This window comes from Tenrec ecaudatus, chromosome 16 (assembly GCF_050624435.1).
Source record: "Tenrec ecaudatus isolate mTenEca1 chromosome 16, mTenEca1.hap1, whole genome shotgun sequence".
NCBI lineage: Eukaryota > Metazoa > Chordata > Mammalia > Afrosoricida > Tenrecidae > Tenrec > Tenrec ecaudatus.
This window is the reverse complement of record NC_134545.1, coordinates 2,260,871-2,283,192: the sequence shown is the minus strand read 5'-3', so window position 1 is coordinate 2,283,192 and position 22,322 is coordinate 2,260,871. Positions and strand designations below refer to the sequence as shown.

General features: G+C 48.3%; 1 protein-coding gene across 1 annotated transcript in view; it reads left to right on the top strand.

Moving 5' to 3' along the window:
* The window catches only part of GLT1D1 (glycosyltransferase 1 domain containing 1), a 77,843-nt gene that overhangs the window by 11,037 nt on the left and 44,484 nt on the right, over positions 1-22,322 (top strand). The window contains exons 2-3 of the mRNA XM_075535121.1: positions 14,058-14,206; positions 21,323-21,428. Of these exons, the coding sequence (XP_075391236.1) occupies positions 14,058-14,206; positions 21,323-21,428 (255 nt within the window). The remainder of the gene's footprint in view (positions 1-14,057; positions 14,207-21,322; positions 21,429-22,322) is intronic.

The window sequence follows — 22,322 nt, the reverse complement described above, 5'->3', positions numbered from 1 at the left end:
TGGAGGGGGGTGTGTTGATCTGTTGACTCTGTTCTAGTTGTTGGAGGTTTTGTGTTAACGTGTCTGTCTTACACCTCTCTTCTTTTTTAATATATGCATTTATTGCTGTCAAGCTACCTCTGATAACTGCCCATAAGTTTTGATGTATTCTGGTTCTCATTAGTTTCTAGAAACTTCTAATATCCTCTCTAATCAGGGCCTATACCCATTCATAGTGCAGGAGATTGTTGCTGATCCTCCAATCGATTGCCCTTGCGTTTCTGGTCGTCCTTTTATTAATCTCCAGCTTTATGGCATGGTGACTGAGAAAGATGTCTGAGTAATATCTATATGTCTGTATTTACTGAGGCTTGAATTGTGTCCCAGCATGTGGTCTACTATTGAAAATGAGCCATCTGGGCTTGAGACGAATGAATTTTTTGTGTGTTTGAATGGAAAACTCTGTAAATGTCTATCAGGCCCAGTTGCCAAATTGTATTTAGCTCTATAGCCTCTTTGCTGAGATTCTTTCCCAGTAATCTTTCTCTGACAGCAGAGTATTAAAGTCACCTACTATGATTGTTGAATTTGTGATTATTTTTCCTCTTTTTAATAGTTTGATTAAATTCGCCGTTCTATTCTGGGGTACATTACTAATCCTTTGAGCATCATATAGTGCTCCTCCTGGTCTCTTTTTATGGCTTGAACTGTGAGGTCGGTTTTGTCGGAGATTAGGATTGCCACCCCTGCTTTTTCTGAGTTGCCATTTGCTTGGTATACTTTCCACTAGCCCTTTATTCTTAGGTTATTTTTGTCTGTGTGCTTAAGATGTGTCTCTTGCAGGCAGCAAATTGCTGGATTATGTTTTCTGAGCCAGTCCTCCAGCCTTTTAATTTTGGTGTATGAAGTGAGTCCATTGGGCTTCAGAGTTATTATCACAGCCTGTGGATTCCTTGTTGTCACACCCTGTCCTGTGCTTTGGTTGTTTTCCTATCTCCCTTCACATCAGTGTGCTGTGTCTGCGTGGGGAGCTTCTTTCTTGTCGTCTTTTCCCTCTGAGGCCCTGTTATCTTGGTCATTGTTGCTGGCATGTTGTGGTCTGGATGGACATGGGCTGCATGGTGGTCTCCTGCTTGTGCTTGCTGGAGGTTGATCCTCTGGCCGTTGTGAGTCAGCCTGGATGAGCTCCACTCTCTCTCCGCCCCCTTCATTTTCTCCTGTGTGCTCTGATCATACATGTCCCTCTCCCTGAGCTGTAGTTTCTGTGCTGTCCTCTGAAGTAAATTCTTTTTTTTTTGGTGGGGGAGGGGAGGCTGTCCTTGTAGTTGGGATTGAGGCTGGACTCTCAGACCTCTCTACTGATTCCCTACTCCATGCCAGTATGTTGCATTCACATCTTGGATCATCAGGTTGAAGTCTGGTCCCTCTTTCCCTGTAAAGATATCAACAATACCCTTCCCTTGGGTGGGCTAGTGCCCTGTTTCCCCGTTTCCCATTTCTTTCCCCCTGCCCCCTGCTTTTTAGTTGGCTACTATATGTATCTGTAGGAGGCATCCAGCTGATGGATGGCTAATTCCTGGTGCCTCTGGCCCTGCAGACAAAAGCATTCCAAAATGAGTGTTGTTTGTGGCTTTGCTGCTAAAAAGCATTGAGGGATAACTCAGTTGTTAGGATCTCTTTGAGGCTCTCTTGAATCTTGCATATCCTTGTGATTGTCCTTGAACCTAGTGCTTTTATTATTCTAAAGTTAAGAAACTGACTAGTTAAGTAACATCTGCATAGATAAGAGTTTAGGAATATTTAAGTTCTTTGATGTTTGTTTTGTAACCAATTCCCTTGTGTAAGACGAGTATAAAAACCAAGCTTCAAATATACAGGAGACTTCAGTCCATCAGATTGAAGTCCTCCAGATCCCATGCTTTGTACATATCTTTTTCTTTTCCTTTCATCCGCACGCCTCATTTCAAACCCAGCTTGATGCGGGATAGCTGGTCTAATTCCCGCATGTATCCCTGGATTGGTCTGGCCCCTGACATACTACCTGGAGTCTTTGTATATAGTAGCTTTTACCCTATGCCCCCTTTGCATTTTTTTAAAACTCAGTGGACTCATGTTATACTTGCCCTTTTCTGCTTGGCTTACTTCACTTAGCATAATTTCCTACAGTTCTTCCCATGCAGCATTGTGCTTCATGCATTCATCATGGCTTTTTTAGGAGTATATACTACTCCACTGTATGTATGTACCACATTTTTATCCATTTGTCAGTTGATGGAAATTTGGGTTGTTTCCATTTCCTTGCAATTGTGAACTGTGCCACAATGAACATTGGAGCACAGATGTCTGGCCGTGGTTTGTTTATTGTCTCTTCTGGGTATATACCCAGTAGGGGGATTGCTGGGTCAAGCTCCATCTGTTTTATATATTGCCAACTCAATTTCCAAAGTGGCAGTACATACCTACAGATCTACCAGCAGTGGATGAGAGTTCCTATCTCACCACAGCCCCTCCAACACTTGTTGCTTTCAGATTTTTTTGAATTGGGCTGTCTTTGAGGGTTTTAGGTGGTATCTCATTATTGTTCTAATTTGCATTTCTCTTAAGGCTAAAGATCAGGAACATTTTCTCATGTGTTTATTGGCCATTCAGATTTCCTTCTTTGTCAAACTTCTAGTCAGGTCCTTTGCTCACCTCCCCAGTGGGCAATTAGTTCTTTTTCTTTTTGGGAGCTAGCAGAGTATTGTAGATTTTAGCAATAAGGCCTTTGTCTGATGTGTCATTGCTAAAGATGTTTTCCCAGTCCATGGACTCTCTTGGTGAATTCTTTTGATGTACACAGCTGTTTTACCTTCAGGATATCCAGTTGTCAATTTGTGCCTCCTCTGTGTGTCCTTCCGTATTTCTGATAGCCTATGTATTCCCTGCACCAACGTTCTCATGTTGGTCCCAATTTCCTCATTTATGGCCCTAACAATTTGGGGTTTTACCTTGAGGTCTGAGATCTACCTTGAGTTTATTCTTGTGCATGGAAAGAGATAAGGATCTTGCTTCATTTTTCTGCAGGCCGATCTCCATTTTTCTCAAGCACCACTTGTTAAAGAGGGCATCTGCTTCTCATTTGATATTTTTGGGGGCCCTTATCAAAGATCAGGTGTCTGTATGCTGATGATTTTTTCCCTGAATTTTCAGTTCTTTTCCATTAGTCTGAGGATCTGTCATTGTACCAATACCATGCGGTTTTGACAACTGTGGCTGTATAGTATGTGCTAAAGTCACGTAAAGCAAGCCCTCCCACCGTGTCCTTCTTCTTGAAGAGTTCCCTGCTAATTTGGGGCTTCTTCCCTTTCATATGAAGTTGGTAATCATTTTTCCATTTCTTTGAAGAAAGTTAAGTGTAATTGTTTTGGGATTACATTAAATTTTATAGTGCCTTGGGCAGAGCTGGCATCTTTACTATATTGAGCTTTCCAATCCACAAGCATGAGATATTCTTCCATTCGTTGAGGTCACTCTTGGTTTTTGTAATAGTGTTCTGTATTTTCCTCATATAGATCTTTTGTTCTTTTAGTCAGGTATATCCCTTGATGTGGTATTTACCTAATTGTCCGTTTGAAAGGATTATGAGTGAAGGGGTGGAGTCTAGGCTTTCCAAATGGAGATAGTCATTGAGACTTCTGTGTGGGCATGGCCTTCTCCTGAGAATTCTGGGAAATCTGGTACTTCCTTTGTGGAGGTGGAAGACATCTTTCTCTCTCTGCTACTCCCTGGGAGACACTGCAGAAGACAAACCAAATGGATGCAACCAGACCTAGGAAGCCAGAGAAGCCACAGAGAGACCCCAGCCAGCACTGGGGAATTCCAATGACACTGGATCCAAAGACTTTCTACCCACTGGCCTGTGATCTTCTGAATTCGGTGTCATTGTATGTGTTTTGTGAGTCTCAAGAGGACTTTATAGGTTGATATCAGAAATATGGGCTAATATTGGACCCATGGACTTGATCTGAACTGGGCTGGGATGTTTTCTCAATGTTCAGTTGCTCTTGTATATAAATCTCTTTTTATACACATGTTTATGACATGGATTTGTTTCTCTAGTCTACCCAGACTAACACACTAGATACTTCAATTTGTGCTTGGCTATTGTGAAGAGTACCACCTTTTTGATCTCTTCCTCTGTGGTTTTATCCGATGTGTATAACAGTCCGATGGACTTCTGTTTGTTGATCTTGTATCCTTTCACTCTGCCAAACTCCTCTTTTGCTTCCAGTACTTCCCTTGTGGAGCTTTTGGGATTTTCCACATATAAAATCATATCATCTGTAAATAACGATAGTTTCACCTCTTCCTTCCCCAGGCAAAACCTTTGATGTCTTTTCTTTGCCTTATGCTGTTAGCTAAAACCTCCAGCACGATATTAAATAAGAGTGAGGACAAGGGGCATCCTTGTCTGGTCCCCTTTTTCAGTGGGACTGTGTTAGTCTTTTCTCCATTGACTAACACGTTGGCTGTTGGTTTTTCATATATAGCTTGTATTGTCTTGAGGAACTTTCCTTCCATTCCTATTATCTTGAATGTCTTAAACAGGAATTGGTGTTGGATGTTGTTGAATGCTTTTTCTGCATCTATCGATATTATCATGTAGTCCTTATCAGTTTTCATGTCAATGTGGCAAATGATACTATTGGTCTTTCATATGTTGAACCATCCCTGCATCCCTGGTGTGAATCCCACTTTGTCATGGTGAATGATTTGTTTTATATACTTTTGTATTCTATTGGCGACTACCTTATTGTTAGGGTCTCGTCCAGCGAGACCCTCACACGGTGACCCGGAGGAGCAACGAACCTGGATGGGAAAAAGACACAGAGACATGGGGCAAGACAAGTGCTGATCAAGCCCGTTTATTTTGCCAAAACTTGGGGTATATATTTACAACAGAGAAGGAAGTGGGAGGCACATATTCCAATGAAGCACACTGTGTAACAACCGCACACTGTACAACAACCAATCAGCCACATGTTCCCAATAAGGTACAAAGGGTGCGCAACAGTACTCAAAGACATCGTGGTGACGTACTGGGTAAACTTATCACTATGTTCCTAATATGGTATATCTGCAGTTCAGTGGGTGCTCAGTACTTTGACTAGTGGCCACAAGGTCAGTTATCGGAACTGCCCATGCTATAGTAGCTTGGAATGTGGGGGCGAAGTTGGGCAGGAAACAAAGCCTTGCTGTTACAAAGTGGCCAAGTTTCTGCTACGTGTCTGAGGCCAGGGTCTTAATGGGTATCGGCTCCCAACACCTTGTTAAGGGTTTTTGCATTGATTTTGATTAGGGATGTTGGTCTGTAGTTCTCAATTCTTGTGGGATCCTTGCCTTGTTTAGGTAACAGAGTTAAACTAGCTTCATAGAAGGAGTTTATAGGTTTATAGTTTATTCTAGGTTCTGAGAGAGTTTGTGTAGAATTGGTGTCAGTTCTTCCCTGAATGCTTGGTAGAATTATCCTGTGAAGCAGTCTGGTCCAGGAGCTTTTTTGTTGGTATTTCCTCGATACTCTTGTCTATTTCTTCTATTGCTATGGGTCTGTTGAGATTCTTGACATGCATGGGGGATAGTCTATGGAGGGATTGTTTTTCCAAGAATTGGTCCTTGTCTTCCAAGTTCTTGAATTCACTGGAGGACAGTCCTATGTAGTACTGTGTAATAATCCTTTTGATTTCATTAGGGTCTGTGTTAGTCTGGGTAGACTCAAGAAACAAATTCGTGGACACAGATGTGTAGAAGAAAGATATTTATATAAAAGAGCAGTTGAATATTGAGAAAATATCCCAGTTCAGATCAAGGACATAAGTGTGATATTAGCCCATATGTCTGATAGCAATATATAAAGTCCTCTTCATACTCATAAAACATGCAATGAAGGCAAACGCAAGATGATCACAGGCCAGTGGGTAGAAAGTCTCTGGATCCAGCACTAGCAGGGGTCTCTGCATGGCTTCTTCAATACCCAGGGCTGCATCAGGGTGTGTCCATGTGTTTTGTCAGCTGCTATGTCTCCCAAGGTGTGAGTAGAGAGTCTCCCACCTCCAAGGAGGAAGTACCAGATTTCCCAGAATAACAATTGCAATTAAGTAACACCTCTCCTTTAGTCCTATAAAACTATGAATGTTTCCCCACCTATGAAAGCTTGTAAGCCAAAATTTGGGGTATCCAATTTCTATATTGCCCACTTACATCAACCCAGTGCTCTGAGGAGACAATCATATTTTTTGACCTGAGGAATCTTCATTCCAATTGGAACCTGGTGAAATCCGCATCCATAAGCAAAGTCAAATCCGGGCAGGCCATCCATAAAGTCCACAGCAATCTGCACCAGTTCACAGGCTCAAACATCTTGTCTTCATCTGGTCGGGTTCTGGTCAACACAATGTGGGCTGCCTCTTAGCCTCACAAGGGTGTCCATTGGTTGCCTTAGACCATGGCCCCATCACAAATTCTCAATGACCCTAGCCCCTTAGTGCTTGATCCTGAACTTTAGGCCAGTCAACCCGCTCTCGTCTTCTCTTCTTTTTCTTTTAAACTAAGTCCACAGGTACCTGTTGCCAAACTCAACCCATCTCTTTATTGCTGCATTTATCCCACTTGCACTCAACAAGTAGATCCCGGTGGACACCTAGCAAGCATCTTAGCCTGCCCACAGGCTCCTTTTAACGTTCGGTCCCAGAGAGGAGTTTTCTTCATGGTTCCAGATTTTTTCCAGCTTCTGACAAAGACCACTAGAGTTCAAACTTCAAATCCAAAGAGTTCTTTTTTTAAAAGAAAATCTTCGACCTGTCAATCTTTTCCCCAGACAAATCTCTTGGAAAGCAAATGTCCTGAGTACTAGGAAGCACTGGGTGGGGCTTATCTTTTCAGAGCCTTCTCTGCTGGTGTGCCCTAAACCCATCTAAAGATCCTATTTTAATGGCTGATGATAAGTGGGCTTACAAATGCTCTATTTCCATACTTCCCAATAAACATTTCTATCAATCATTATATCAGTAATAATAAACAGAGGAAATTAGTATAAACAAAGTAGATTCAGATACTAAACCCAATTCTTAAAACAGTAAAGTTCAATCCTTATCTAGCTTATCTAAACCCTTATCGAACCTATTCTATTTACACAAAAACATTGGATTAGGCCTCTTGAGGTCATCAAACCAGAGTCAGACTTTCTGCCATTTTGACCTTCTGTCAACCATTGTACTTAACCTCTGTCAGTAATCCAGAGTGTGGCTCAGGGTCAATGTTGACTGTCAGAAGCGGTAACCCTGAGCCACACTCGGAATTACACTGCAGAGAAGTCCCTTATCTGCTCCCCGGGTCCAGCAGTGTCCTCCTCTGTGATCACAGTGCGATCTGACTTCCTTGTTCCATTCCATTCCATTTTCTGCATGCTGTGTCACCGCACAGGGGCGGAACTGGGCGGGGAATTCAAAACTGCAAGTCTAAAAGAGACATATACACACACAGTGATACAGTGTAACCTGTGAGGATTACATTATATCAAAGCAAATCACCTCAGATTTGTCCCTAGATTAGTCTCCAGTGCCCTGCCTGCCCTTTTACTGTTATTTGGAAAATTTTTGCCTGGAAATTTTTGTCCATGGTATCAAAAAAGTGTCACTTTACACAAAAGGAGTTTTAAACCAGAGAAATGACAGCAACAGTGACTTAGAATTACTCGCAGAATTGTGTATTAAAGTTTATCATACCCGGAATGTCTACTAGAGAGATTAAAATGAGTAATTTCTTAAGACTTACAAGCCTACAATATAAAACAACAAATTTTATGCAAAACAATGCACCATTTGGGTACAAAATTACTGACATTATTAGACTGCCAGGGAGGCTAAGCAGCATGATCTCTGAGAAATTCAAATGGAGATTTCTACCCCTGAGCGCAAAATATACATTAACAACATTCCTTTTTATGATTTCACACAGGAATAACCAAGGACTGCAACCAAATACAATAATCAAAGCTTTAACTTCCCATATTCTTTCTAGAAAACAACCCAGTAAACTGCAAGAATGTATCTGACTTCTGGCTAGCCAAAAAGAAACACAACCATGAAGGAGAGGTCAAACATGTACCCTCCATCGTTATGTTTTGTTTCTCTAGTTCCCACTCCCAAGGTACCATAATGTGTTAGTCTGCGTAGACTAGAGAAACAAGGGCAATTGAACATTGAGAAAACATTCCAGCCCAGTCCAGATCAAGTCCATAAGTCTGATATTAGCCAATATGTCCAATATCAATCTATAAAGGCCTCTTCAGACTCATGAAACACGTGCAATGATGTAGAATATAGAAGATCACAGGCCAGTTAGTAGAAAGTGTTTGGATCTAGTGGCATTGGAAACGTCTCAGCGCTGGGAAGGGTCTCTGCATGGCTTCACCAGTACCAAGGGCTGCATCACGGTGGGTCCATGTATCTTTTCAGCTGCTATGTCTCTTGGTGTGAGCAGAGAGTCTCCCACTTTCAGGGAGGAAGTACCAGATTTCCCACTGTTCTCAGGAGAAGGCTATGCCCACACAGAAGGCTCATTGGCTATGATATGACTGACAGACTAGACTCCACCCAGTCACTTATAATCCTCTCAAACCGACAATTATATAACTCCCACAGGGTCTGTTGAATGTCCCTTCTCCCATCCCTCATACTTGCTTTTGAAATCTGTTCCCTCCTTTCTTTGGTTAGGTTTGCCAGCAGTCTATTGATTCTGTTTATCCTTTCAACAAACCAACTTTTAGCAGCATTAATTTTTTCCATAGTTTATTTTCCCTCTTCTGAACCTCAGCCCTGATTTTTATTATTTCTTTTCTTTTGCTGTTAGTGGGATTGTCCTGCTGGCTCTGTTCTAGTTTTAAATTTTGTGCCAGCATATCAGTCATGGGTCTCTCTTCCCTATTTTTGGTGTGTATGTATTGCTATGAAACTTCCTTTGATGTGTCTCATAAGTTTTGGTACATTGTGTTCTCATTCTCGTTGGTTTCTAGAAAGTTCCTAATTTCATCTATGACCTGTGCCAGTATGCACTTGAGGAAGTTAGTTTATTGTGCCAACCTGGCCGATTAAACACATGTGGGGTTAATTGAAGGGTGGAGGGATAAATGGCTCCGTTAACCTTGCCTTTCCAGTTCTTGGGTCTCTTTCTTTGTGATGTTTGGACCAGGGTGCAGCTGCCTTAGCCAGTTCCCTACTTTAGCTGGCAAGGCTCACTTCCTGCAATACACCCCCAAGGAGAAGCTGCATGGACCATGGACTTACCACGATGTAGCCGTGGGTGCTGAAGAGGCCGTGTGGAGAACCCTGCCAGCACTGAGATGATTACAAACTCACTGATTCGGCTTTCCTCCTGCGGTTGGCATCATAGTGTGTGTTATATGAGATGGAGAAGGACTTTGTGGATTGGTGTCAGATATATGTGTTGATGTTGGCCTTGTGGGCTTGGGCAGCACTGGGTTGGGATGTTTTCTTGATGTGCACTTACCCTTTATATAAAACTCTCTCTTATACATGAATTTCTGTCAATTTGTTTATCTAAATTACCCAGACTAGTAGAGCACTTCTTTTGCAATAGAGTTATTCATCTTCCAATTGTTTGCCCTTTTCCCTCATTTTCCTTTTGTTGATTTCCAGCCTTATGGCACAGTGGTCAGAGAGAGAGAGAGGTCTGTATGATATTAATGTGAAGAAATTTATGCAGATTCACCTTATGTCCCAACGTGTGGTCTATCTTCAAATATATGTCATGTAAGAATGTTAATTTTTTTTATTTGAATGAATAGCTCTGTAAATATCTGTCAGGTTAAATTGTCTGATTATAGACAATTTAGATCTAATTTAGATCTGCCTGGTTTAGATCTCTAGCCTCGTTGTTGAGTTTCTTTCTCTGTGATCTGTCTTTCTCAGAGAGCGGTGTATTGAAGTCACCTACTATAATTGATGAGGCCATGATTTCTTTCTTTCTTTTCTTTTTTAAATATTTTGGAGTGTTTGGTTGACGTATTCAGCAGGTCTCTCATTCAGGGAATATATGTTTAAAAGTCTTTGTGGTTCTTTGTCTACCGTTCCCTTGAGCATTATATAGTATCCTTCCTTATCTCTTTTTATGGTTTACACTTTGAGGTCAATTTTATCTGAGATTAGGATTGCAACCCCTGCCTTTTTAGAATTGCTGTTTGCTTTGTATACCTTCCTCCAGCTTCTGATTCTCAGCCTATTTTTGTTTGTAGTCTTGAGATATGTCTCCTGTAGGCAGGAGATGATGGGTTGTGTTTTCAAAGCCAGTGTGCTAGTCTCAGTCTTTTAATGCCTGAGTTCAGGCCACTGATATTCAGGGTTATTATCTCCATCTGTGGACTCTGTGATGTCATCTTATACATTTGTGTTGGGTGTTTTCCTACCTCCCTTTCTTATCATGTGTGTGTGTGCGTGGGTGGTTCATTCTTCTTTCCATCCGTAAGTCAATGCTATCTTGAAGCCTGTTTTCTCTTTTTTGCCCTCTGGGTGAGGTTGTTCTATGTGGTGCACTCTTATTTATGCTTGGTGAGTGTTGTTTTTCGGCAAGGATCTTTTGCAGGGCTGGATTTCTTCCAACCTATCCTTTGTGTTTTTCCTTGTTTGGGAAGACTCTTACTTCTCCATCTATCTTGATCGATAATTTGTCTGGGTAGAGTATTCTTGGTTTTGCATTATTTTCCTTTGATTTTTGGAATATGTTACTCTACTCCTGTTCTTCATAGTGTCTGCTGAGAGTTCTTAGCATGTTCTTATTTGGGAACTTTTATATGTGATTGTTTGTTTTTCCCTAGCTGCTCTCATGATTTTCTCCTTTTCCTCAAAGTTGAATAGTTTAACTATTATGTGCCTTGGTGACTTCTTGGGATTCAGTGTAACTGGTGTTTTTTCAGCCTCCTGAATGGTTGCCTAGTTTTCATTCATTACTCTGGGGAAGTTTTCCTCCAAGAATTCTCTCAAAAATAGTTCTTAATGTTTTCTTCAGCTTCTCTGATGATTTTATTATATTTTTGTTCCCGTTTGTTAAAGTCTGCTTGACTGTCCTCTCAGTTGCTTGTGCAGTTCTCTGCCTCCTCCAGTTGGTTGGGAACTCTGTGAGTCTGCTACTGGTTTTTGTTATCTCCTCCCTAAGCTCTTGTATTTCCCTTTGGTGTGTGGACTTTATCTCTTAATATCATTTCCTCCTTTTTCTGTATTGTTCCCATCATATCCTGTATGACTCCCAGCAGCATTCTGAAAATTTCTTTCTGTGGCAGATCAATGTCTGCTTCTTCTATGCACGTCGTTAGGTTCAGGATATCTTCTGCCATTGCCTTTGTTTCTCCTGTATTTTCATTGAGGTCGTTGGGGCTGCTGGTTGTTTGCATTACATTGTTTTAGAGGAGCCAGGTGTCATTTTTAGAGGGAGCCGAAAAGCACTGTCTCTCTCTAGGGGACTTGTGGAATTGACTTACCACCTTATCCTCCTGTGGTTTCACTCTTTCCCTGGTCAACCTGTATGATGTTATTTGGAGGGCAAGTTGGATGGTCCTCTCAGGGGATGCTGGTTGTGTTGTTGTGGATTCACAAGGATGGTGCTGTACTGGGTGATCTCACAAGAAGTTGAGATGCTTTGACCCACGGCAGCTTTGGACACCAGAGAAGGTGTGTGTGCATGGTGGGTGCAGGCTGCAACGGGAGTGCCACAGAAGGCTGGTGGGTTGCCCACTCTGGTGTAGAGCATTGCGAGTGGTTGGCAGAATCACTCTGGTCAGGTAGATCACTGCAGAGGTTGGGCAGAGGTTCCTGCAGCAGCGTGGAACATTGGTGAAAGTTGGCTGAGGTTCCCTGGACTGTGTGAGGCGCTATGGCAGGTGGGAGGAAGTTCACTCAATCACGGGGGACCACAGAGAATAGATAGAGCTCCCCCAGCCACACAGGCAGGATTTCCCCCAAAGACTGGGCAAGATTTCCTCAGCCATGTATTAAGCACTGCAGGGGTGGGTGGGCAGAATTTCCCTGGGGAAGAAGTTGTGTGGGATATCCCTTGGAGGTGGGTGGGCAGGCTTTTCCCAGCCTTGGGTTATGCTGCAGAGGGTGGAGCTCTCCCAGCTGGGTGGAGGGCATTTGTGGGAAGAGAAAAAAAAACAACAAAAAACAACTAAGCCCACCAAGACTATGGGCGGATAAAGAGAAAACAGGGAAACAAAAGTAACTATAGCAGAGTCCTGATCCCTGTCAGTGGGACTGGAGGGGCTCAATCCCTGCCCCGAGGCAGCGGTGAGCTCTGGCTGTGTTGTGATAAAGCCTGTGTGCTGGCTCCAGATGTTCCCGGTTCCGGCAGAGACAGTGGCAGGGCTAAGATCACCTCCTAGATGGCCTCCACTGCCAAAAGTCCCCAGCCCCTCAAAACCTAGTGGATCTGTGCCTACTTATCTTTACGATGCTCCTCCTGTGACCCAGCAGTGTGGAATTTTCCTTTTAGGAACCTTCCTGTGCTGATTTCTGTGGAGTCCCTCTGGTATGTGTTACTCAGTGTCTGTCTTCCCAGAAGTCCTGACCACATCTATAAATTTTGATGGCTACTATCTCCTCCTATCACAGCCACTAGCTGTTTCTACCACCCACTGCAACGACTGCTGAATCACTGCTGCTACTACCACTGCTGCTAAGACTACCATTTGAGTACTAGGATTAGCTGCTGCTCCCAGACTACTGGCCACTCTTGTCACCTGCTACCACTACTCACTACTATTATACGGCTACTACTGCCACCACTCCCCCAGCCCACTCCTCCAGTGCTTGTTCCCCCCCACCACCACCATTCCTCTTACTGTTGGCCCTTGTGCCTTAGGGACTTGTGCAAGGGCGCCCCCTCCTTCCCCCCACCCCCATGCAGGTCATCTGAGTGCAGATAACGAGGTTACAAGGGCTCCCATTGCTGGACTTGGGTTCTAGGGTCTGCGGGGCGGGTGTCCTCTAAGTTTTTCGGAGGTGGTTTCGGACCATGCTGATTTGAGGCCAGTGCCGGGTAGAGAAGTGGTGACTAAGGCTCGCAGGGCCCAGAAGACATGGGGCGGTGTTGGTGTTGGTGGGCATCGCTGGAAGAGCAGGCTCTAGCGAGTTTGTCGAGGTCGGGTGCCCTGCCACGCCCTGCCACACCCTGCCCCACACCTGTTCAGCTTGTCTGTCTACCTCAGTGTCCTGCTGTACGTCCTTGATTGCTGCTGTTGAAAGGGCATGGTTACGTGTTTGATGGTGTTTCTCACTGTTGCCTTTTACTCTGGACACCCTCCAGGGCTGCCTTTCCTCTCGGTAACACTGTGTGTATCTCCTTAGTGTATATTACCCCTCCCTTTACCTGTGTTTTTTCTTGGGAAGGCAGTTGTTCAAAGAAGTTTATATCCCATTGAAGGAAAGTTCTGGGCAGGGGGCAGGGGCTGCCGGCGTGAGTGAAGGCCCTTGTCCAGGACTTTCAGGGGAGCTGGCTGCAGAGGAAGAGTTGTTTGCGGAGCAGGAAAAGAACGTGTTTGGGGGTTGGTCTGGAGGTAGAAGCTGGGGCCCTGGGGGGCCTCAGCATGCCTTATTGGTTTGGGTTGCTGTCCCCAGGCCACAGTTTGAGCTGACCAGTGGCCCCGAGGGAGAATGCTGCAGCTGTGGACAGCTGTAAGCTTGCGTCTGGGGAGCCCAAATGGGGAAGTTCTGCTGTGTCCTGTTGGGTTGCTGCCCATCAGAACCACATCAGTGGCAGTGTGTTTGTGGCTAATGGGGTGGAAGAGCCTGCAGAACAAGCAGGCTGTCTTGAGTGAAGAAGGGGCAGGAAGGAGAGTGGAGCCAGGAGCCTGGGAAGGGCTGTTGGGAGAAGCCAGCTGGTTGCCGGGTGCCTGTGGGTGAAGGGCGTCTTCTGGTCTCTGAGCCGCACCCCGTGCTTGAAGGCCTGCAGTCCTTAATGGGAGGAGCTCTCATCTCACCAAGAACCTTGGTCACAGCAGGCACCTTCTGCCTTTGTCCTCTTTGTTTCTCCAGGGACCACCTCGAGGCTGCTGGCCACGTGTGCATTCTGAAAGACACGTCTGACTTTGACAGTGCGTCCCAAGTCGCCCACCTCCTCGGCGAGGAGAACGTGCAGGCGGCCCTGGCTCTTCACCTCTACCGAGCTGGTCAGCTGCTCCTAGGTGCGTGCCCGACCTTGTCCCTGGGCCTGGGGGGCCTGATTGTTGAGGACCTGCTGCTTAGAGGTGCATCCATGTGGTCCATGTGGGGGGGGAGGGGGACTGTGTGAGGACCTGGAGCTGTCGTCAGGGCTGTGGAGCTGGTCAGGACCTCAGAGGCCCCCAGGACGGCAGGAGGGAACCCTGTGCGGGGCTGGCCGTCCTCACCCTTGCTCTGTCCGTGTGAGCACACTTTTGTCGCCCTGGGGCCAGCCCCTCTCCTCGAAGGCCCTCCTCTCTGTCATGGTCCTCCTCCAGCACCCACACGGCCCTGCCCCAGGAACTGCTCCCACTGAGCGCAGGTCCATCTCGCCGTCCTTTCCTCCAGTGAGCATCCGGCCGTACTTCTTCTGAGACGAGTCTATTCATCCTTCAGGCAGTCCACACCGTGGGCTTGGCTCTTTGCCGGCACCCTCATCTATAGGCATGGCCCTCCTTCAGCTTTCCATGGGCATCGCCCGGCTGTCCTGTATGGGAGGCAACGAAAAGCACCACAGCCTTACCAGACAGACCTAACACCACCACGGGGTCACTTCTGACTCACAGCGACCTTGCTGCCGCGGGCACACCCTGTTACCCTGGATCAGAACTACAAAGCTACCTTCTTGTTTGGTTGTGGTTTTTCCTGGGCCGTAATTCCCTCTAACGATGTGTGACCCCACCAAGACTGGGTGACATGTCGGCCATTTCACCATACTCTGTGTCTCACACTGTGGCTCGGGTCGGAACTGACGGACTCACTCTGCCTTAGCAGGCCAGGGTTTGGTTGGGAGGATTTTTTAATGAAGGGCTATGGAGACCCGGCGGTGGGACATGGCACCAGGGGACATGGCAGCTGTTCACGAAAGGCTGAGAGCTTGGATGCATGAGTCTGCACTGGGCACCCTGGGAGAGGGGCCGGGCTCTGCTGCTTCTGCTCCATCGGGCCTTGGGAGCCTTCTGGGGGCAGGATCACCCCAAGATACCCCTGGTTACCTCTTCTCTGTGTGGAGGGGGCCACACAGCTCACAGCCATGGGCAGCTGACTGCCCTGGAGAGCCACAGATGTATAGCTCCATCTCCTTAGAAAGGGCATCAAGTCACATGCGCCCTGCAGGCTCTGCGTCTGGCACAGACCACTCAGCCACACGGCTGGGGGAATTTCCCATCAGTACCTGTGATTATCATGGGCCAGAGTCTCCCTCCAGGCAGCCATGGATGCGCCCCGCCTCCGTGGTCCCTGGTTCCCTTTGCTGTAGTCACGCACGTTGTCACCAGGAAGTCTTCGCCTGTGCGTTTGGGAGAGCCCATCTGCCTTTGCATGCACTGTGGCTTAGAGGTTCCATCCCCACGAGCGGTTGAGTGGTCTCTGTCAGCAGAGGGCAGGGCTTGGGACAATATCGCTCCCAGGAAGATCCTTCCTGACACAGAAGCGCAGGGCTTGGGATTCTCTTGGAAGTGTCCTGGGGCATTGCAGGGAGGCCGAGGTGGAGAGGCACCAAGCCTGGTGATTCTGCTGACCATGAGATGGGTTCAGAGCCACGTCTGCCCGCGCTTTTAAAGAAACCACCCCTGCGTGCACTGCTGCACAGCACACACGAGAGCACCCACCAAATGGGGTTGCCTCCAGGAGCCCAGCTCCCGTCCACCCCGTGTGTCCCAAACCCAGCATGCTTCAGCACGTCTCCGCCGTCACTGGGTGGCTTCAGAAGAGATCTCGGCGTCCACTGCTCTCAGTCCCATTAGGGGGCCTTCGGAGAACAGCTGTGCCAGGGGGAAAAACAACAAAAAAAACATTTTGAGGTCAGGGCTAATGGTGAGTTTCCAGCAGAACCAAGTGACTATCTTCCAGAATCAGGAAGGCTCTGCACCAAGTTGGCGGGAACACAGCAAAGTTCAGACAGACCCCGGGCTTCCTGAAGGGCCGGGAAGACCTCCACAGTGAACCAGCCACGAGGAAGGACGGCAAGGGGCCCCAGTCTTTAATTGGTGGAAGAAGACCGGAATGAAGACCATTGAGGTCATAGCTGCTATGTGCAGACGTCACATGGGTTGGGATTTCCGGTTTTCGGGCACTATCTTGGCCTCGCCCACCCAGCTGTCAGCTCGGGGTGCCAGGAGTGTTGCCTGAAGATGAGGGTGCACCCATCCTGGAAGGAAGCACTCCCTGGCCCGGTGCCACCCTGGCTGTTAATACCCGTGCTCAAGCCCACAGTGTAGCCGCTGTGTGCGTGCATCTCTGGGAGGGCCTCCGATTTTTTTTGTTTGTTTTTTCTTTTTTTTAAAATGTTTTATCAGCGGCTCGTACAACTCTTATCACAATCCATGCATACATCAATTGTGTAAAGCACATTTGTACATTCATTGCCCTCATCATTCTCAAAACATTTGCTCTCCACATAAGCCCCTGGCATCAGCTCCTCATTTTTACCCCTCCCTCCCCACTCCCTCATGAACCCTTGCTAATTTATAAATTATTATTTTGTCATATCTTGCCCTGTCCGAAGTCTCCCTTCACCCACTCTTCTGTTGTCCATCCCCTAGGGAGGAGGTCACATGTAGATCCTTGTAATTGGTTCCCCCTTCCCACCCAACCCTTCCTGCACCCTCCCGGTATGGCCACTCACACCACTGGTCCTAAAGGGATCATCCACTCTGGATTCCCTGTGTTTCCAGTTCCTATCTGTACCAGTGCACACCCTCTGGTCTAGCCAGATTTGTAAGGTAGAATTGGGATCATGGTGGTGGGGAGGAAGCATTAGGAACTAGAGGAAAGTTGTATGTTTCATCATTGCTACGTCGCACCCTGACTGGTTTGTCTCCTCCCCTAGACCCTTCTGTAAGGGGATGTTCAGTGGCCTACAAATAGGCTTTGGGTCTCCACTCCGCACTCCGCCCCCTCATTCACTATGATAAGATTTTTTGATCTGATGATGCCTGATACTTGATCCCTTCGACACCTCGTGATCCCGCACGTTGGTGTGCTTCTCCCATGTGAGCTTTGTTGCTTCTGAGCTAGATGGCTGCTTGTTTACCTTCAAGCCTTTAAGACCCCAGACACTATCTCTTTTGATAGCTGGGCACCATCAGCTTTCTTCGCCACATTTGCTTATGCACCCATTTGTCTTCAGCGATTGTATCATGGAGGTGAGCACACAATGATATGAGTTTTTGATGCTTGACAACTGATCCCTTCGACACCTCCTGATTGCACAGGCTGGTGTGCTTCTCCCATGTGGGTTTTGCTGCTTCTCAGCTAGGTGGCCGCTTGTTTACCTTCAAGCCTTTAAGACCCCAGACACTGTCTTTGGATAGCTGAGCACCATCAGCTTTCTTTGCCACATTTGCTTATTCACCCACTTTGTCTTCAGTAGTTGTGTTGGGAAGACAAGCATCATAGAATGCCAATTTAAAAGAAGAAATTATTCTTGCATTGAGGGAGTACTTGAGTAGAGGCCCAATGTCCTTCTACCTTAATACTAAACCTATAAATATATGCACATAGATCTATTTCCCCATCCTCGTATATAAATATATTTGCATATGTGGATGCCTTTATTTAGACCTCTATAAACGCCCTTTGTCTCCTAGCTCTTTCCTCTGTTTCCTTTGACTTCCTCCTGTCCCACTATCATGCTTTGTCTTCAGGGCCTCCATTCTTTTCTCAGACCCTCTACCAGGCATGAGGTCGGTCTCCAGTGACCCACCCTCGACTGATGACATATCCTAAGCAGGCAGGCCAAGTGTCCCCCACTCTCATTTATTTTTGTTGTGATGCGGGTGGGGGCTCACAGTTTAGAATCACCATCCCTGCATTCCACAGCTTCACATGGCAAACCCTCTAGTAGCTAGCCCTGACCCTGTCCCCCCTTTCCCTCTCCTCCCCGTCTTGTAGGGCCTTATCTTCCCCTAAACCCATGCTAACATCCACCCACCTGTTCCCTTCCACCCTGCTCACCATCAGAGTCGGCTTCTTTGGGTGTGAGAACTTTCGTCTTGGTTTTTCTTGGCTTGCTCCATAGCGGGTCTCGTACAGTAGGTGTCCTTTGGAGACTGTTTCCCTTCACTCAGCTGGTTGTTGTCAGGGGCTCTTCATGACCCGGGCACAGCAGAACAAGCACTGCCTGGTCAGTCCTGCACCGTCCTCCCAGTTGCTCGTATGTTGGAGTCCGTGGTCGCAGCCACCGTGTCAGTCCCTCCGTCGAGGGCCTTCCTCTGCTCACCGCCCCTCCACGTTACCCAGGACGGTGTCCTTCTTGGGATTGGTCTCCCTTGACACCATGTGAATGTGCACGAGATGAAGTCTCACCATCCGTGCCTCTGAGGAGCATTCTGGGTGCACTTCTCCCCAGACAGATTGGTTTGTCCTTCTGGCTGTCCATGGTCCTTTCAGGATGCCTCACCAGCACCCAATCCAGATGCATCGATCCTTCCTCAGTCTTCCTTAAGCAGTGTCCCACTCCCGCATGCCTGTGAGGCGATGGAAAGCGCCACTGGCCTGACCAGGCGCGCCGTCGTCCCCCAGCAGCGATGTTGCCCTTCCACACTCCGATCCATCCTGCCCCGAGGCGCTTCATGGGCTCCTCGATGCCCTCGAGGCAGTGCTGGCACCCCACAGTGTGTGCACCACAGCTTGCTTATGCCTCGGTGGACTGGTGGGCACGCCGCTGTTCCCATCTTCTTACTGGGTGAGCATGCTGCTGTGGGCGTGGGGCGCGTGTGTCCGTCTGTGCTGTGTTCCCTGTGTCTGTGGGGCATCTGTCACAGGAGCACTCGTGCTGTCTGATGAGCACCGTCCCTCGTTCTACAGTGGCTACCCTGTTTCACAGACCCCCCAGCGAGGTACCAGGGTCTCTGCAGCCTCTCCAGCACTGCCTGCTCTGTGTATACCTGCTGTCGGTGCAATGTGAGATGGCATTCCATCGTTCTTCCGATGCGTATCTCTCAAATCGCCACTGACAACCAGCGTTTCCTCATGTATCTGTTAGCCACTGGATGTCTTCCTGGTGAGCGATCTGCCCCCTCCTTATTTGGATTAATTGCCTCTGTCTTGTTGAGGCACTGATTTCTATAGATTTCCTGTAGATTTTAGAGATGAGGCCCTTCTCCGACATACCATGGCCCCCAATTTTTCACCAGTCTTTCTGTTCTCATGACACTCGTTTGAAGAGGTTTGTTGATGCACACAAGTGTTGTATTTTTAGGAGGCCCCAGTACCTGTTTTGTCTTCTTTTGTGTGTATGTTTTTGTTACATTTGATCGTGCGTTTATGCCATGTATCAGGGCACTTCATTTCGTCCTTCTTTCTTTCCGTCGATGGACTTTAGAGTTGTGGAGGCTACATTTCGTCTCTATTCCATCTTGAGTTCGTTTTTGTTTATGGAGTGAGCGAGGGTTCCCGTTTCATTCTGCAAACGGAAATCCGATTTTGCCTGCACTGTTGGTCGAAGAGGCTATCTCCTGCCCTCCATCTAATGTGTGTTGGCCTTTTGTCACGAATGGGTGGTAAGTGGATGTGGTCATTGCTGGGTTCTTTGTGCCGCCGGGCCAGTATGAGGCTATTTTGAGCCCTGTGGCTGCGTAGCGGGTTTTGAGGTCAGTACGTGAGCGATCCTCTCGTGTAAGGAGCGTCCTCCCTGTACCTCTTCTTCTTCTCCTTCGACACTTAGCTTGGAGCTCTCACTGATGCGATTACAATCCATGGCTCCATCCAACCAAGCATGGCTGTACAATTGCTCCCCTCGTCATTTTCAAAGCAGCGTCTGTCTTCTTGAACTCCCTGATGCCGGCTCCCCTTTGCCCCGCCTCCTGCACCTGTCGCCATGCTTCTTCCAGCACAGGCCTCCTCATTCCGTGGCATCCGTGGTGCGTCGGGTATTGCTTGCCCCCGTTCATGGGCCTCGGGTCTTCTGGAGCGTCTGTATTCCCGGTGCGGCTTTCACCCACGTGTGCACGCGAGGAGAATGGAAAAGACCAGGGCTCGGGCCAGGCACACCTCGGTCCTCAAAGGGACAGCTTGGACTTGGAATACTGCAAAGGGGCATTTGGGTGGCAGATTTGCCCAGCGCAACAGTTGGTCCTGTGAGCACTGGTTGTGGGTCCAGGTTCGGCAAAGTCTCTGGCAAGCTCAGCCTTGTCTGTATGGACCGATGCCGCCTAACACCTAAGGAGCCTGGGAAGCACCGGCTGGGAGGGGAGAGCGCTGTTGGGGCTCACGTGGCTCTCTGGACGGGATCTCATGGTAATCGGAGCTCGTTGACTTCACCTCGTTAGAAACAACCCACCTGACTACACACAGCTAGCCTAAAGCTCTTCTCCTGATGCAGTCTCCATAGAGTTGTATCCATTGCTCAAACGCAGACAGGCTGGGTGTGACGTCACCTCACAGGGCCTTCCCTCACTGGCCGACTGAGTGATGAGGGGCTGGGTCCTGCTCTCTCGTGAGCCCACAGACACATCCTGAGACTGGCTTCTGACTCAGAGAACCTTGTCGCTCCGGTGCTGGCTCAGGGTCAGCAGCCGTTTCCCGTGGCCACCCTGAAGCCTGAGTTCGTGTGAAACACCTGCACGGGGCTCCCCGAAGGGTGAATTCCAAAGCCCACGGTGTCTCTGCTCTCTGTGCCCTGACTCCAGACAGGAGCCAGGGACAGTCTGTGCAACCCGGCTGCCGTCTCCCCACTGAGGCGCCTTCTCCAGAGAAAGGGCTCTCTCTCCCTCTGATGTGGCGCGGGCATGCTACCCCGGGGCAAAATACCTGCATGTTGGGTGATGCTGTGGCTGCTGGCTGGCTGTGCCATGTCCCGCTCTGAACCTATCCTGCAATCGCAGAGTCTATGTGACTGATTCACACAAACACCCCCTTATGTAAGCCGGGGATTGGGAAACCACGTAGCAGCAGGTGAAATAAGGACAGCACTGGGCAGCGCCCACAGCCTGTTCCTGGGAAGAGATTCCAGAGGACACAGGCCGGTGCTCCCTGGGTTTTACCTCTGAGCCCCCAGATCCTCCTCAGAGAAGAGTGAGTGAGTGACGGGCAGTGTGTGCTGCGGCGTCCGTCTGTCCTGCCGCCCGCTCCTGCCTCAGCCCCCGCCCTTCCTGCAGGCCACAGGATTCCCTTTGGCGTCATCTTTGGAGGGACCGATGTGAATGAGGATGTTCACCAGCAGGAGAAGAAGGAGGTGATGGGGAAAGTTCTGGAAGAAGCCAGGTAACGTGGAAGACCACATGGGCAGTCACAGGTGTCAGACGTCAGTGGCCTCTGCCCCCAGCTATTTTTCGGCCCTCCCCACCCCCCAAGTTCAATAATCACTAGGGGACCTCACTGAAGGCCATGCTGTGCTCCCCAGTGGAAGGAAGGGTGCGGAGCAGACTAGCCAGCAGGAGGGAGGGGTGCAAAGATGAGGTCCAGGAGGGCCCAGAGCACCCCTCTGAGCTCACCACTGGACTCTGCTCTGGTGTCCAGCCCTTTTCTTGAGGGTCCACCAAGTAAGCATGGTTAGTCAAAGTGGTCCTGCCCTCGAGGGTGACCCCAACCCCCAGCCTCTCCCCTCCCCTCCCCCAGAGTCAGCTGCTGCCATCAGGCTCCAGCCCGTGACCATGAAGCTGGGAGGAGCCACCATGAGTAGGGTCAAAGCTTGTCTGCCTCTGGAGATGGTCCAGCAGGTTCGATGGCCCTGCCGCTGGCGGTGTCTTGCCTACGCAGTGGGCAGTGGCTTGAAAGCACTTACCACTCCCAGGGAGAAAGGGCATTCTCGCCCCCTACAGAGCTCCCCTGGGCAGCCCCAGGGGCAGGCCTCTGTTCTGTGACCTTGCTGTGAGTCGGTGTTGCCTCCAGAACAGTGAGGGGTATGGTGGTGTTTAGAGGGGCTCTGGGAGCCCCGCTGTCAGCGCCCTGGACTGGGGAGGGGGGCCTGGTGATGGGGTGTGGACATCTTTCCATCTGGTTTTCCATGGACTGTCCTCACCCACTAAGACAGGGGTGGGGGGGCTCCTCTGTGACTGCCCAGCCCCTGAGGTGCAATGTCGCAGCAGGGCACCACCCTTTCCAGGGTGTGGGTGTGGTCAGACTGGGGAGAGTCAGTCTCTCTCTCTCTCTCTGTAC